Here is an 18,254-nt window from a genome sequence, read left to right as displayed (position 1 = left end):
ACTTGCAAAGATGAAAGCTAATGCAAAGTGTTTGTTGCACAGGTCTGGACATGAACTATGCCCAGGTGGTGGCGTTGTCTACAGGCACCAAGTGTATCAACGGAGAGAATCTGAGTGACCAGGGACATGTGGTCAACGACTGTCATGCTGAAGTGAGCGTACGCAGAGCTCTGCTACGCTTCCTCTACGCACAACTGGAGCTCTTCTTGAGGTAATACTGTGTGATACAAGTGTACCTTATTAGGTATTCAACCTTGTAGTGCATATAAGACATTAAAAAGACATCATTATCACTTCATTGAAGAAAAAAAGTGTAGAAATCCACAGTGAAGACAATATTTGACTCGCGATGGAGCAACGTGTTTTCCTCCGCTGATGAGCAGTCCTGAATAATTATGTATGACCTTCTGGATTTAGAAAAAAATAGACTTCACTCATGCCTTTTTTCACCAAAGCTCCATCTGCTGGATCCGGTGGTAACTGCACACACTTCACTCAAGTTGACATTAAAAGAAATGACACCCCAACCATTATGCTGCCACTCCAGCTATGTGTCAGATTTATAGAAAGTGAATCTTTGATTAAACACATTGCAAAGCAAGAAAAGGTCAAAAGGGTTACCTGCTGCAATGTTTGTCTTGTAAAGTTAAAGATGATGAAAAGACACGCAGGTCCAAGCCAGATTGTGGCGTTTACTTTCCAGAATGCCTCCAGAAACTTCAAGTCGGCACATTAATTGCTTAATAGCATTAAGGAGCTTGTTTGCTGTGACCTCCCACAGCATATCTAAAAAAGCGCATCTATAATAAGCTCCATGGCAGCGCTTCATTCACCGTTAATAAATCACCAAGCATGTGTGCCAGCCAATAAAACACACTTGATGACCTTTAGAGTTGTACAACTTTGCAGCATTCTGCACACCTGCAGACATTCCTGAGGCATAAGCATACATTATGTTCTCCCCCAAGAACTTCGTGGCGAGGCTGATTCATCAGATTAGTGCACAAAGAGTAGATAGCAGAATGTCATATTTGCATACACAGCACTGACAAAAGCGCATGGCAGTGATGGCCAATGTACGCTTGAGCAAAAAGGCTAATGGAGGAAATAAGTCATGATGAAATGTCCGCACAAAATGCCAGAAGTGCCATGTTTAGCCACAGTGGAAGGACATTGCAGACAAATGACCGCTTCTTTCCAGAAATAGCTGCAATGGGGTTTTTTTTTCAAAATATCATACTAGTTTTGGTCTAGTTTTTTTTAAATGATTATTTTCACTGAGCCGTTCTTGTCCTTAGACCTTCTCAGGCTGCGCAAGTTTTCTTCAAAAGGAAAGAAAACTGGAACATTCTATCTGTGTCAAAACAAACCTGTTTTTTATTGGTTTGTGTAGCTAATACCAACATAAACATTGTTAAAGGAGTGTGGAAATAAAATGTTGTGGGAGAACATTTTAAATGTATGATAAAAAAAAATAATTGTATGAGAATGACGAGTCTAATTGGTTCTGTGACCCAAAATACTCGTATCTAAATCTCCTTCACGCTGCTTCCTCATATTTTCATGATTAGTTTGGCTGGTGTTATAGCCTACATCAGGTGTCCTAATGTTTTCACATCCGCGTCGCATATATGTATATATGCTGTATATACTATACATGTATATATATCTGTATATATGTATATGTATATATGCATATGTATATGCATATATACTGATAGTCCCCCGCACTGCTCTCGGACTATCAGATCACGTGATGGTGCACTTAATCCCTTCATACAGACAGAGACTGAAACTGGCTAAACCTGTTAAGAGTACCATTAAGTGTTTCACCGCCGAGGCTGTGGAGGAGCTGCGCGCATGTTTGGAGACGACAGACTGGGAGGCAATTGGAGCAGCCACGGACAATCTGGACGAGTATACGGACACTGTGACCTCATACATACAGTTCAATGAGGCGTGCATCATTCCAACGCGCACCAGGGCTTGTTATAACAACGACAAGCCCTGGTTCACACCCAAGCTCCGACAGCTGCGCAAGAAGAAGGAGGCTGCGTGGAGAAGCGAGGACTGGAGTACCTACAGAGAAGCGAAGTACCACTTCAACAGGGAAGTGGAGAAAGCCAAATCTGTGTACTCTAACCGTCTACAGGAACAGTTCAGCTCCAATGATTCTGCGGCCGTTTGGAGAGGATTAAGGGCCCTTACAAAATATAAGCCCAAAGCCCCCCAGGCCCTCAGTGACGGGACTCTCGTTCAGGGCCTCAACATACATTACTGTCGTCATGAACGGCCTTCAGCTCATCAAAGCTCTGCTCCCCCCACCATCACCCTCCCCACCAACGCCAGCACTTAATTTTAAAGGACTTAAAGGACTCCAAGAAGATCACAGGACTTTAAAGGCCCTCTCCATTCGAGAAGAGGATGTACGCTGGCAGTTCTTGAAGCTGAACACGCGGAAGGCCCCCCGGCCGGATGGTGTCTCCCGCTCCACCCTCAGACACTGCGTGGATCAGCTGGCTCCTTTCTTGACTGACATTTTTAACACCTCTCTGGAGCTATGCCGCGTGCCGTCCTTCTTCAAGACATCCACCATTGTCCCTGTCCCCAAGAAAGCACGTTTCACAGGACTTAATGACTACAGGCTGGTGGCGCTAACGTCTGTGGTCATGAAGTCCTTTGAGCGCTTGGTCCTGCCCCACCTTAAGGACATCACCACCCCCCTCCTGAACCCACTGCAGTTCGCCTACAGAGCCAACAGGTCTGTGGATGATGCAGTGAACCTGGCCCTCCACTTCATCCTGGAGAATCTGGACTCCCCAGGAACCTACGCTAGGATCCTGTTTGTGGACTTCAGCTCTGCCTTCAACACCATCCTCCATGGACTGCTACGAGACAAGTTCTACCAGCTCAGCGTGCCCAACTCCCTCTGCAGTTGGATCAATGACTTCCTGACAGACCGAAGACAGCACGTGCGGCTGGGGAAGATTGTCTCGGACAGTTGAACCACGAACACTGGTACTCCTCAGGGCTGTGTACTTTCCCCCTGACTCTTCTCCCTGTATACAAACTGCTGCACCTCCAGTCACCAGTCCGTAAAGCTGTTTAAGTTTGCGGACGAAACTACCCTCATCGGGCTCATCTCGGATGGCGACGAGTCTGCCTACAGGAGAGAGGTGGACCGGCTGGCGTCCTGGTGCAGCCTCAACAACCTGGAGCTGAACGCCAAGAAAACAGTGGAGATGATCATGGACTTCAGGAAAGTCACAGCTCCACCATCCCCCCTCACCCTGATTGACTCTCCCACCCCCGTCTCCATTATGGACTCCTTCCGTTTCCTGGGCACCACCATCACCCAGGACCTCAAGTAGGAGCCGACCATCAGCTCCCTCATCAAGAAGGCCCAACAGAGGATGCACTTCCTGTGGTAGCTGAGGAAACTGAATGTGCCGACCGAGATGCTGGTGCAGTTCTACTCAGCCATCATCGAGTCTATCCTCACCTCACCTCACCTCACCTCCATCACCATGTGGTTCCCCGGCGCCACAGTCCAGGATAAGCATCGACTGCAGCACATGGTACGTGCTGCTGAGAAGGTGATTGGCTGCAAGCTCCCATCCCTCCAGGACCTGTTCTCCTCCAGGACCAGGAGGCGTGTGGGTCGGATCACAGCTGACTCTTCTCACCCTGGACACAAACTATTCTCCCCTCTCCCCTCAGGCAGGAGACTACGGTCAATCCAGACCCACACCTCCCGCCACCTGAACAGTTTTTTCCCCTCGGCCATCCGACACATGGACAATAACAAGATCTCATAGCTCAGTTACAGCTCTTCTTTATTACCTATTTTTTGTTGTATGTGTTTTATGTTGCAAGATTGCACCAAGAAAAATTCCTAGTTTGTGACCTCGTTCTCAAACAATGGCAACAAAAACTATTCTGATTCTGATATATGTACATATATGTGTATATATGTATATATACAGTATATGTATATATATGTTTGTATATATGAGTACATATTATTACAATAATATAATGGATATATAATTAACAATTATTATAATTGGTTATTAAGAGTATGTGAAAGTTCAACTTTGACCTTATTTACTTTCGTGACAACCTCCTTAAGGGCTTTTTAACCAATCAGAAATATGAAGCAGCTAAAATGCAGCAAACATGAATAAGAGTGTTTTGAATGATTCCCATCATTTAAATGGGTGTCATTTTCATATGTTTATGTTGATTGGGCGTTTTTTTATAATATCCACAAAGTTCAATGAGCAGGTTGTGAAATGTGTGACCATCTTTGTTACCATTTTTTTACTGGTTGAGTTTTTTTTCCCGCCCCATGACTAAGGAAGGTTGTTTGGATTGGGTCCTATAGGTAAATGCTGCACATGATAATTTGCAAGTATATTCAAAAGCAGAGTTACTTTTGTTGGCCACCAGATGGTGACAACATTGCAGCAATCAGACTACTTGATATTCATGGCTACATCACTTCTGGTCACATTTTTTATTAGGCTCATGCCATCTCGCAGACGCCCGCCAGCCGTAGTTTGGACAACCCTGGTCTGGATGTTGAGAGTTACTTGTTAGATAGAGAAATGCAAATGAAAAGACAAATGAAAGCAAGACTTATATGTACATATTGTAAACATGCAATTTGATATTTAGCCTTTTGTATTCAGCTAAATAAGGTGGCCATGATATTAGAACATTCTCTCAAAATGATGCAGTGTAGTTCTGAATACTAAAGCCAAAATAATAGTCAATTAATCTTTCTCTGACAATGCCATTCCTTTAATACAGCTCTGAATGTGCTCCCATTAAATTGCACACCTGCACCTATTTTTATTTTTTGAAGTATAACATTTATTACAAATATTGGTTCCTGACTCAAATGGGGACACTCTCTAAGTAATGTATGTTGTGATGTATAACGGTACTTTACCCGATCCGTCTTACATGTTCTCATTCTGTTTCTGTGTTTGCTACCAAAGTAAAAGGCCAGAAGACTGGGAACAGTCTATTTTTGTGCGACACAAGGAGCGCAGCTACAGGGTACGAGACAGCATCCACTTCCACTTGTACATTAGCACCTCGCCATGTGGGGACGGGAGACTCAACTCACCCTACGAAATCACCATGGACCGTAAGTTTGTGTTCCACAGCTGATTGATGTGCACATAATATGACAACACTTATGTTAAACTGATAATGCATCAAACTCATTGCAATGGTGAGCACACTGTATGTATTATGACTGTATTATGATGTTAGTATATATTTGATAGTATATATCTGTATCATGAATCAATTTAAGTGGACCCCGACTTGAAAAACTTTTTGGGGTGTTACCATTTAGTGGTCAATTGTACGGAATATGTACTGTACTGTGCAATCTACTAATAAAAGTTTCAATCAATCAATCAATCAAACACGTGCCAAGGTCAACCAGGTCAATTAAACCAGTAGCAACATTGTTGGCAACACCTCCTTTAACGTGAAAGATGCTATACAAACAAATGTTACTCACTTACTTACCATGGAAACGTCCTTCAGTTGCTCCACAAATTCCTACTTTCAGTCAGTGCGTTGAATTGAATTGATACTTTTCGCCCGTTTGAGCTGTGATATCAGGAACTGTGTTTGCCTTTGTGTGGAACGGCGATCATACTTGCCAACCTTGAGACCTCCAAATTCGGGAGATTTGGGGGGGTAGGTGTTGAAGTGGGCGGGGCCGAGGGCGGGGTTAAGGGGGAGGAGTATATTTATAGCTAGAATTAACTGAAATTCAAGTATTTCTTATATATATATATATAAATAAATAAAATAAATACTTGACTTTCCAGTGAATTCTAGCTATATATATATATATATATATATATATATATATATATATATATATATATATATATATATATATATATATATACAGTATATATGTATTTTATTATATGTGTATACATATAAATAAAATAAATACTTGAATTTCAGTGTTCATTTATTGACACATGTACACACATAACACTCCTCTCTACTCATTGTTGAATTTGAAAGTGCAATGCTTTGCAGCCAGTAGCACAGCCTTTGAAGGAGCATAGGTATGGGCAGTGTAATATTCTGGGTTGGAGTCAATAACCAGGCGAGGTGATGAAGTTACGTCTCTTTACTTCATACTTCAGAACCGACTCCCACACTTGCCGTCAGGGTGTGCAATAGAATGTAAACCTTTGGCCAACCAAAAAGTAACCACAGAAAACTATACGGTGTAGTGTTCTGTGGTTACTTTTTGGTTGGCCAAGTGGACGTGAAGACAGGCTGTCCTCACTCAGGTCCGCACGGACCTGCAGGGGGCGTGCCTTAAGTCCGGCTGGAAATCTGGAGAAATTCGGAAGAATGGTTGTCCCGGGAGAATTTCGGGAGAGGCACTGAAATTCGGGAGTCTCCCAGAAAATTTGGGAGGGTTGGCAAGTATGACGGCAATATTAATACTTATGTTGTGAAGACTTCTGTCAACCAACTTGTCCAGACCTGCTCCTCTGTCTTCTTATTACTAAAAAGTGCCCACTTTGATCAACAAGCATGGTTGACCGCTTTTATTGACATCCAATTGAGACCCAAAGGGATCGTTCTCAAGTCAAAGGGTCTGTTTATCTTCAAATGTCTTGTAGTTTTTGTCAAATTGGGTCCCCAAGCAGAATTTTATATGGAGCCGCCCCATTAAAAAAAAAATTGTTACCCTTTTTTATTCATGTAAAACTATTTTTATACGTTTTAAATCAAACTTTAATTGAATTTGATGCATATTTTGTACTAAAACAAGTTAATGAGAAATAATTTATTCCATTTTTTTTTTTTTACTGCAATTAGGGCTGTCGAAAGTAACGATTTACTGTAACGCTCGTGATTACTCACAAGTGAGGAGACTCCAAAATACACCTAATAGGACTCTAGATCAATTAGGTTTAGAGTAAATAAATAATGTGCATTCACGTGAAACATTTTAAAACATGTTACAGTATGACATTCTGGCAATAAAATGGATTTGAATCCCAGATAGAAATAACCTGTCATGAATAATCCAAATTCGAAAGTTAATTAATCCAAAAATAACCATTTGACCAAACGTACTGCAATGTAGGAAATTTAACATAAAAAACAATATCAGTTTGCACATTTTCATGGCACTTCAGCTTGGATTCCATCCCAGTATGTTTGTTTACAAGACCAGCTGGCTAGTTTCCATGCACTAAATTAGTCTGACTTCTCAAATAGTTACTTTATGTGTAGTTTCACACCTCGGTGTGAAGTCCAAGTCTCCAAGCACTCTCTCTAATGTGACTATTGGTCTTACGCCATGTGCCTCCCGTACACTAGGGGGCGCTTATTCATTATAGTGCGGCTAACTGAATTCCTTTTCCTGTTGACCTATGACATCACACTAGGCATCCTTACAACGTGTTTGAAGTGATGTCTGCTGTAATATTGTCACATGTTACACATGTCAGGTCTCTAATGGCTATGTTGATGTTAAATAACAGACAGCATCAAGACATCATCTTGGATTGTACTACCAACATGACACTACTACCAACATGACACTACTACCAACATGACACTACTACCAACATGACACTACAACCAACATGACTACTACCAACATGACACTCTGCTACCAACATGACACTACTACCAACATGACTACTACCAACATGACTACTACCAACATGACTACTACCAACATGACACTACTACCAACATGACACTACTACCAACATGACTACTACCAACATGACACTACTACCAACATGACACTACTACCAACATGACTACTACCAACATGACTACTACCAACATGACACTACTACCAACATGACACTACTACCAACATGACACTACCAACATGACACTACCAACATGACTACTACCAACATGACTACTACCAACATGACACTACTACCAACATAACACTACTACCAACATGACTACTACCAATATGACACTACTACCAACATGACACTACTACCAACATGACACTACTACCAACATGACTACTACCAACATGACTACTACCAACATGACACTACCAACATGACACTACTACCAACATGACACTACTACCAACATGACTACTACCAACATGACTACTACCAACATGACACTACTACCAACATGACACTACTACCAACATGACTACTACCAACATGACACTACTACCAACATGACTACTACCAACATGACACTACTACCAACATGACTACTACCAACATGACACTACTACCAACATGACACTACTACCAACATGACTACTACCAACATGACTACTACCAACATGACACTACTACCAACATGACACTACTACCAACATGACTACTACCAATATGACACTACTACCAACATGACACTACTACCAACATGACACTACTACCAACATGACTACTACCAACATGACACTACCAACATGACACTACATACTACTACCAACATGACACTACTACCAACATGACACTACTACCAACATGACACTACTACCAACAAGACTACTACCAATATGACACTACTACCAACATGACACTACTACCAACATGACATACTACCAACATGACTACTACCAACATGACACTACTACCAACATGACACTACCAACATGACACTACTACCAACATGACACTACTACCAACATGACTACTACCAACATGACTACTACCAACATGACACTACTACCAACATGACACTACTACCAACATGACTACTACCAACATGACACTACTACCAACATGACTACTACCAACATGACACTACTACCAACATGACTACTACCAACATGACCACACTACTACCAACATGACACTACTACCAACATGACTACTACCAACATGACTACTACCAACATGACACTACTACCAACATGACACTACTACCAACATGACTACTACCAATATGACACTACTACCAACATGACACTACTACCAACATGACACTACTACCAACATGACTACTACCAACATGACTACTACCAACATGACACTACCAACATGACACTACTACCAACATGACACTACTACCAACATGACACTACTACCAACATGACTACTACCAACATGACACTACTACCAACATGACACTACTACCAACATGACTACTACCAACATGACACTACTACCAACATGACTACTACCAACATGCCACTACTACCAAACATGACTACTACCAACATGACACTACTACCAACATGACACTACTACCAACATGACTACTACCAACATGACTACTACCAACATGACACTACTACCAACATGACACTACTACCAACATGACACTACTACCAACATGACTACTACCAACATGACACTACTACCAACATGACTACTACCAACATGACACTACTACCAACATGACTACTACCAACATGACACTACTACCAACATGACACTACTACCAACATGACACTACTACCAACATGACTACTACCAACATGACTACTACCAACATGACACTACTACCAACATGACACTACTACCGACATGACTACTACCAATATGACACTACTACCAACATGACACTACTACCAACATGACTACTACCAACATGACACTACTACCAACATGACTACTACCAACATGCCACTACTACCAACATGACTACTACCAATATGACACTACTACCAACATGACACTACTACCAACATGACTACTACCAATATGACACTACTACCAACATGACTACTACCAATATGACACTACTACCAACATGACACTACTACCAACATGACCTACTACCAATATGACACTACTACCAACATGACTACTACCAATATGACACTACTACCAACATGACACTACTACCAACATGACACTACTACCAACATGACTACTACCAATATGACACTACTACCAACATGACACTTACTACCAACATGACTACTACCAAGGATGTATCGGGGCGGATGCATAGAAAGTTAGAAGAGTGTTTTCTAAATATTTTTGGGAAAAAAATCACGGAAACAAAACTTTTGAATGTCACAAAGTTCATTCAAACGGTTCTGTTGATTGATGGAAGAAGTTTTAAATCCCAAGGAAGAGACTGTTCGTGTACTGTTCCAGATGAAGGTTGCTATTGTCTGGACTATCTTGTGTCCCGACTGATACTGTTCCAGATGAAGGTTGCTATTGTCTGGACTATCTTGTGTCCCGACTGATACTGTTCCAGATGAAGGTTGCTATTGTCTGGACTATCTTGTGTCCCGACTGATACTGTTCCAGATGAAGGTTGCTATTGTCTGGACTATCTTGTGTCCCGACTGATACTGTTCCAGATGAAGGTTGCTATTGTCTGGACTATCTTGTGTCCCCGACTGATACTGTTCCAGATGAAGGTTGCTATTGTCTGGACTATCTTGTGTCCCGACTGATACTGTTCCAGATGAAGGTTGCTATTGTCTGGACTATCTTGTGTCCCGACTGATACTGTTCCAGATGAAGGTTGCTATTGTCTGGACTATCTTGTGTCCCGACTGATACTGTTCCAGATGAAGGTTGCTATTGTCTGGACTATCTTGTGTCCCGACTGATACTGTTCCAGATGAAGGTTGCTATTGTCTGGACTATCTTGTGTCCCGACTGATACTGTTCCAGATGAAGGTTGCTATTGTCTGGACTATCTTGTGTCCCGACTGATACTGTTCCAGATGAAGGTTGCTATTGTCTGGACTATCTTGTGTCCCGACTGATACTGTTCCAGATGAAGGTTGCTATTGTCTGGACTATCTTGTGTCCCGACTGATACTGTTCCAGATGAAGGTTGCTATTGTCTGGACTATCTTGTGTCCCGACTGATACTGTTCCAGATGAAGGTTGCTATTGTCTGGACTATCTTGTGTCCCGACTGATACTGTTCCAGATGAAGGTTGCTATTGTCTGGACTATCTTGTGTCCCGACTGATACTGTTCCAGATGAAGGTTGCTATTGTCTGGACTATCTTGTGTCCCGACTGATACTGTTCCAGATGAAGGTTGCTATTGTCTGGACTATCTTGTGTCCCGACTGATACTGTTCCAGATGAAGGTTGCTATTGTCTGGACTATCTTGTGTCCCGACTGATACTGTTCCAGATGAAGGTTGCTATTGTTCTGGACTATCTTGTGTCCCGACTGATACTGTTCCAGATGAAGGTTGCTATTGTCTGGACTATCTTGTGTCCCGACTGATACTGTTCCAGATGAAGGTTGCTATTGTCTGGACTATCTTGTGTCCCGACTGATACTGTTCCAGATGAAGGTTGCTATTGTCTGGACTATCTTGTGTCCCGACTGATACTGTTCCAGATGAAGGTTGCTATTGTCTGGACTATCTTGTGTCCCGACTGATACTGTTCCAGATGAAGGTTGCTATTGTCTGGACTATCTTGTGTCCCGACTGATACTGTTCCAGATGAAGGTTGCTATTGTCTGGACTATCTTGTGTCCCGACTGATACTGTTCCAGATGAAGGTTGCTATTGTTCTGGACTATCTTGTGTCCCGACTGATACTGTTCCAGATGAAGGTTGCTATTGTCTGGACTATCTTGTGTCCCGACTGATACTGTTCCAGATGAAGGTTGCTATTGTCTGGACTATCTTGTGTCCCGACTGATACTGTTCCAGATGAAGGTTGCTATTGTCTGGACTATCTTGTGTCCCGACTGATACTGTTCCAGATGAAGGTTGCTATTGTTCTGGACTATCTTGTGTCCCGACTGATACTGTTCCAGATGAAGGTTGCTATTGTCTGGACTATCTTGTGTCCCGACTGATACTGTTCCAGCTAAGGTTGCTATTGTCTGGACTATCTTGTGTCCCGACTGATACTGTTCCAGATGAAGGTTGCTATTGTCTGGACTATCTTGTGTCCCGACTGATACTGTTCCAGATGAAGGTTGCTATTGTTCTGGGACTATCTTGTGTCCCGACTGATACTGTTCCAGATGAAGGTTGCTATTGTCTGGACTATCTTGTGTCCCGACTGATACTGTTCCAGATGAAGGTTGCTATTGTCTGGACTATCTTGTGTCCCGACTGATACTGTTCCAGATGAAGGTTGCTATTGTCTGGACTATCTTGTGTCCCGACTGATACTGTTCCAGCTGAAGGTTGCTATTGTCTGGACTATCTTGTGTCCCGACTGATACTGTTCCAGATGAAGGTTGCTATTGTCTGGACTATCTTGTGTCCCGACTGATACTGTTCCAGATGAAGGTTGCTATTGTCTGGACTATCTTGTGTCCCGACTGATACTGTTCCAGATGAAGGTTGCTATTGTCTGGACTATCTTGTGTCCCGACTGATACTGTTCCAGATGAAGGTTGCTATTGTCTGGACTATCTTGTGTCCCGACTGATACTGTTCCAGATGAAGGTTGCTATTGTCTGGACTATCTTGTGTCCCGACTGATACTGTTCCAGATGAAGGTTGCTATTGTCTGGACTATCTTGTGTCCCGACTGATACTGTTCCAGATGAAGGTTGCTATTGTCTGGACTATCTTGTGTCCCGACTGATACTGTTCCAGATGAAGGTTGCTATTGTTCTGGACTATCTTGTCCGACTGATACTGTTCCAGATGAAGGTTGCTATTGTCTGGACTATCTTGTGTCCCGACTGATACTGTTCCAGATGAAGGTTGCTATTGTCTGGACTATCTTGTGTCCCGACTGATACTGTTCCAGATGAAGGTTGCTATTGTCTGGACTATCTTGTGTCCCGACTGATACTGTTCCAGATGAAGGTTGCTATTGTTCTGGACTATCTTGTGTCCCGACTGATACTGTTCCAGATGAAGGTTGCTATTGTCTGGACTATCTTGTGTCCCGACTGATACTGTTCCAGCTAAGGTTGCTATTGTCTGGACTATCTTGTGTCCCGACTGATACTGTTCCAGATGAAGGTTGCTATTGTCTGGACTATCTTGTGTCCCGACTGATACTGTTCCAGATGAAGGTTGCTATTGTTCTGGACTATCTTGTGTCCCGACTGATACTGTTCCAGATGAAGGTTGCTATTGTCTGGACTATCTTGTGTCCCGACTGATACTGTTCCAGATGAAGGTTGCTATTGTCTGGACTATCTTGTGTCCCGACTGATACTGTTCCAGATGAAGGTTGCTATTGTCTGGACTATCTTGTGTCCCGACTGATACTGTTCCAGATGAAGGTTGCTATTGTTCTGGACTATCTTGTGTCCCGACTGATACGGTCCAGATGAAGGTTGCTATTGTCTGGACTATCTTGTGTCCCGACTGATACTGTTCCAGCTAAGGTTGCTATTGTCTGGACTATCTTGTGTCCCGACTGATACTGTTCCAGATGAAGGTTGCTATTGTCTGGACTATCTTGTGTCCCGACTGATACTGTTCCAGATGAAGGTTGCTATTGTCTGGACTATCTTGTGTCCCGACTGATACTGTTCCAGATGAAGGTTGCTATTGTCTGGACTATCTTGTGTCCCGACTGATACTGTTCCAGATGAAGGTTGCTATTGTCTGGACTATCTTGTGTCCCGACTGATACTGTTCCAGATGAAGGTTGCTATTGTCTGGACTATCTTGTGTCCCGACTGATACTGTTCCAGATGAAGGTTGCTATTGTCTGGACTATCTTGTGTCCCGACTGATACTGTTCCAGATGAAGGTTGCTATTGTCTGGACTATCTTGTGTCCCGACTGATACTGTTCCAGATGAAGGTTGCTATTGTCTGGACTATCTTGTGTCCCGACTGATACTGTTCCAGATGAAGGTTGCTATTGTCTGGACTATCTTGTGTCCCGACTGATACTGTTCCAGATGAAGGTTGCTATTGTCTGGACTATCTTGTGTCCCGACTGATACTGTTCCAGATGAAGGTTGCTATTGTTCTGGACTATCTTGTGTCCCGACTGATACTGTTCCAGATGAAGGTTGCTATTGTCTGGACTATCTTGTGTCCCGACTGATACTGTTCCAGATGAAGGTTGCTATTGTCTGGACTATCTTGTGTCCCGACTGATACTGTTCCAGATGAAGGTTGCTATTGTCTGGACTATCTTGTGTCCCGACTGATACTGTTCCAGATGAAGGTTGCTATTGTCTGTGGACTATCTTGTGTCCCGACTGATACTGTTCCAGATGAAGGTTGCTATTGTCTGGACTATCTTGTGTCCCGACTGATACTGTTCCAGATGAAGGTTGCTATTGTCTGGACTATCTTGTGTCCCGACTGATACTGTTCCAGATGAAGGTTGCTATTGTTCTGGACTATCTTGTGTCCCGACTGATACTGTTCCAGATGAAGGTTGCTATTGTCTGGACTATCTTGTGTCCCGACTGATACTGTTCCAGATGAAGGTTGCTATTGTCTGGACTATCTTGTGTCCCGACTGATACTGTTCCAGATGAAGGTTGCTATTGTCTGGACTATCTTGTGTCCCGACTGATACTGTTCCAGATGAAGGTTGCTATTGTTCTGGACTATCTTGTGTCCCGACTGATACTGTTCCAGATGAAGGTTGCTATTGTCTGGACTATCTTGTGTCCCGACTGATACTGTTCCAGCTAAGGTTGCTATTGTCTGGACTATCTTGTGTCCCGACTGATACTGTTCCAGATGAAGGTTGCTATTGTCTGGACTATCTTGTGTCCCGACTGATACTGTTCCAGATGAAGGTTGCTATTGTTCTGGACTATCTTGTGTCCCGACTGATACTGTTCCAGATGAAGGTTGCTATTGTCTGGACTATCTTGTGTCCCGACTGATACTGTTCCAGATGAAGGTTGCTATTGTCTGGACTATCTTGTGTCCCGACTGATACTGTTCCAGATGAAGGTTGCTATTGTCTGGACTATCTTGTGTCCCCGACTGATACTGTTCCAGATGAAGGTTGCTATTGTTCTGGACTATCTTGTGTCCCGACTGATACGGTCCAGATGAAGGTTGCTATTGTCTGGACTATCTTGTGTCCCGACTGATACTGTTCCAGCTAAGGTTGCTATTGTCTGGACTATCTTGTGTCCCGACTGATACTGTTCCAGATGAAGGTTGCTATTGTCTGGACTATCTTGTGTCCCGACTGATACTGTTCCAGATGAAGGTTGCTATTGTCTGGACTATCTTGTGTCCCGACTGATACTGTTCCAGATGAAGGTTGGTATTGTCTGGACTATCTTGTGTCCCGACTGATACTGTTCCAGATGAAGGTTGCTATTGTCTGGACTATCTTGTGTCCCGACTGATACTGTTCCAGATGAAGGTTGCTATTGTTCTGGACTATCTTGTGTCCCGACTGATACTGTTCCAGATGAAGGTTGCTATTGTCTGGACTATCTTGTGTCCCGACTGATACTGTTCCAGATGAAGGTTGCTATTGTCTGGACTATCTTGTGTCCCGACTGATACTGTTCCAGATGAAGGTTGCTATTGTCTGGACTATCTTGTGTCCCGACTGATACTGTTCCAGATGAAGGTTGCTATTGTCTGGACTATCTTGTGTCCCGACTGATACTGTTCCAGATGAAGGTTGCTATTGTCTGGACTATCTTGTGTCCCGACTGATACTGTTCCAGATGAAGGTTGCTATTGTCTGGACTATCTTGTGTCCCGACTGATACTGTTCCAGATGAAGGTTGCTATTGTTCTGGACTATCTTGTGTCCCGACTGATACTGTTCCAGATGAAGGTTGCTATTGTCTGACTATCTTGTGTCCCGACTGATACTGTTCCAGATGAAGGTTGCTATTGTCTGGACTATCTTGTGTCCCGACTGATACTGTTCCAGATGAAGGTTGCTATTGTCTGGACTATCTTGTGTCCCGACTGATACTGTTCCAGATGAAGGTTGCTATTGTTCTGGACTATCTTGTGTCCCGACTGATACTGTTCCAGATGAAGGTTGCTATTGTCTGGACTATCTTGTGTCCCGACTGATACTGTTCCAGATGAAGGTTGCTATTGTTGTGGACTATCTTGTGTCCCGACTGAGACTGTTCCAGATGAAGGTTGCTATTGTTCTCATTCCTACTTCCTTCGGGAGTCCGAATTAAGCTGACATTTTACGTGTTCTTAGCTACCTTCTGAAATAAATCTCCCCCTGCTCAGTGCAAAGTAAACTTTAGAATAAAAGCATGGAAATATCAACCTGGATTCTATCACAGTACCTAACAAAATGCACCTGTTGGATCTTTTTTTCGAGTGGTGCCCATAAAAAAGATCTACCCAACCCTACTGAGCATGCGCATCAACGCTGACGTCGTCCTGGAACACAGTAATAGTCATATACTTTGTCACTAGCGCTACAAGTCATTCTTTCAAATTATATTTCTTTCTTTTTGTATTGTATTTATTCAAACTTGTCGAGACTTGCAGCGTGAGGAAGTTCACAAATAATAGCACCTTACATGTTCTTTTTAATGGCTGTTGTTTAAACATCACATGGACAAAGATAAGACCTTCTGGAAGAAAGTTCTGTGGTCAGATCAAACTAAAATGGAGCTGTTTGGCCACAATACCCAGCAATATGTTTGGAGGAGAAAAAGTGAGGCCTTTAATCCCAGGAACAACATTCCTACCGTCAAGCATGGTGGTGGTAGTATTATGCTCTGGGACTGTTTTGCTGCCAATGGAACTGCTGCTTTAAATGGGACAATGAAAAAGGAGGATTAGCTCCAAGTTCTTCAGGACAAGCTAAAATCATCAGGTTGGGTCTTGTTGGGTGTTCCAACAGGACAATGACCCCAAACACACCTCAAAACTTGTAAAGGAATGTCTGAATCAGGCTAGAATGAAGGTTTTAGAATGGCCTTCCCAAAGTCCTGACTTAAAGATGTGGACAATGCTGAAGAAACAAGTCCATGTCAGAAAAGCAACACATTTAGCTGAACTGCAGCAATTTAGTGGTCAAGCAGAAGCTTGTGGATGGCTACCAAAAGTGTCTTATTGCAGGTCAACTTGCCAAGGAAGCAAATATTAACATTGCTGTATGTATACTTTTCACCCTCACATTTTCAGTAGACTCATAATAAATTCATAAAAGAAGCAAACTTCATGAATGTTTTTTGTGAGCAACAAGTATGTGCTCCAATCACTACATCACTACAACAACAAGTATGTGCTCCAATCACTACATCACAACAACAACAAGTATGTGCTCCAATCACTACATCACAACAACAATAAGTATGTGCTCCAATCACTACATCACAACAACAACAAGTATGTGCTCCAATCACTACATCACAACAACAACAAGTATGTGCTCCAATCACTACATCACAACAACAATAAGTATGTGCTCCAATCACTACATCACAACAACAAAAAGTATGTGCTCCAATCACTACATCACAACAACAACAAGTATGTGCTCCAATCACTACATCACAACAACAACAAGTATGTGCTCCAATCACTACATCACAACAACAACAAGTATGTGCTCCAATCACTACATCACAACAACAAGTATGTGCTCCAATCACTACATCACAACAACAACAAGTATGTGCTCCAATCACTACATCACAACAACAACAAGTATGTGCTCCAATCACTACATCACAACAACAACAAGTATGTGCTCCAATCACTACATCACAACAACAACAAGTATGTGCTCCAATCACTACATCACAAAAACAATAAGTATGTGCTCCAATCACTACATCACAACAACAACAAGTATGTGCTCCAATCACTACATCACAACAACAATAAGTATGTGCGCCAATCACTACATCACAAAAACAATAAGTATGTGCTCCAATCACTACATCACAACAACAATAAGTATGTGCGCCAATCACTACATCACAACAACAACAAGTATGTGCTCCAATCACTACATCACAACAACAACAAGTATGTGCTCCAATCACTACATCACAAAAACAATAAGTATGTGCTCCAATCACTACATCACAACAACAACAAGTATGTGCTCCAATCACTACATCACAACAACAATAAGTATGTGCTCCAATCACTACATCACAAAAACAATAAGAGTTGTAGAAATGATTGTAAAGTCAAGACAGCCATGACAGGATGTTCTTTACAAGTGTATGTAAACTTTTGACCACGACTGTAAATGTTTAGATTTGGTTTACTAAGGAAGTAGGTCATGACTTACAATCATGAACCAAATATATACAGTAATAAATACACTCCACTTTTTCAAAATGTTTTTTTCTCAATCATCATTTTGACACTATTATTATATTATTATAATCATGATCCTTAACA

General features: G+C 42.3%; 1 protein-coding gene across 1 annotated transcript in view; it reads left to right on the top strand.

Moving 5' to 3' along the window:
• adarb2 (adenosine deaminase RNA specific B2 (inactive)) overlaps positions 1-18,254 on the top strand; it is a 206,114-nt gene that overhangs the window by 152,973 nt on the left and 34,887 nt on the right. Inside the window, exons 3-4 of the mRNA XM_062021926.1 lie at positions 43-211; positions 5,007-5,158. Coding sequence (XP_061877910.1) covers positions 43-211; positions 5,007-5,158 — 321 coding nt within the window. The remainder of the gene's footprint in view (positions 1-42; positions 212-5,006; positions 5,159-18,254) is intronic.

Source organism: Entelurus aequoreus, linkage group LG15 (genome assembly GCF_033978785.1).
Source record: "Entelurus aequoreus isolate RoL-2023_Sb linkage group LG15, RoL_Eaeq_v1.1, whole genome shotgun sequence".
Lineage (NCBI taxonomy): Eukaryota > Metazoa > Chordata > Actinopteri > Syngnathiformes > Syngnathidae > Entelurus > Entelurus aequoreus.
This window is presented reverse-complemented; position numbering and strand designations above follow the sequence as displayed.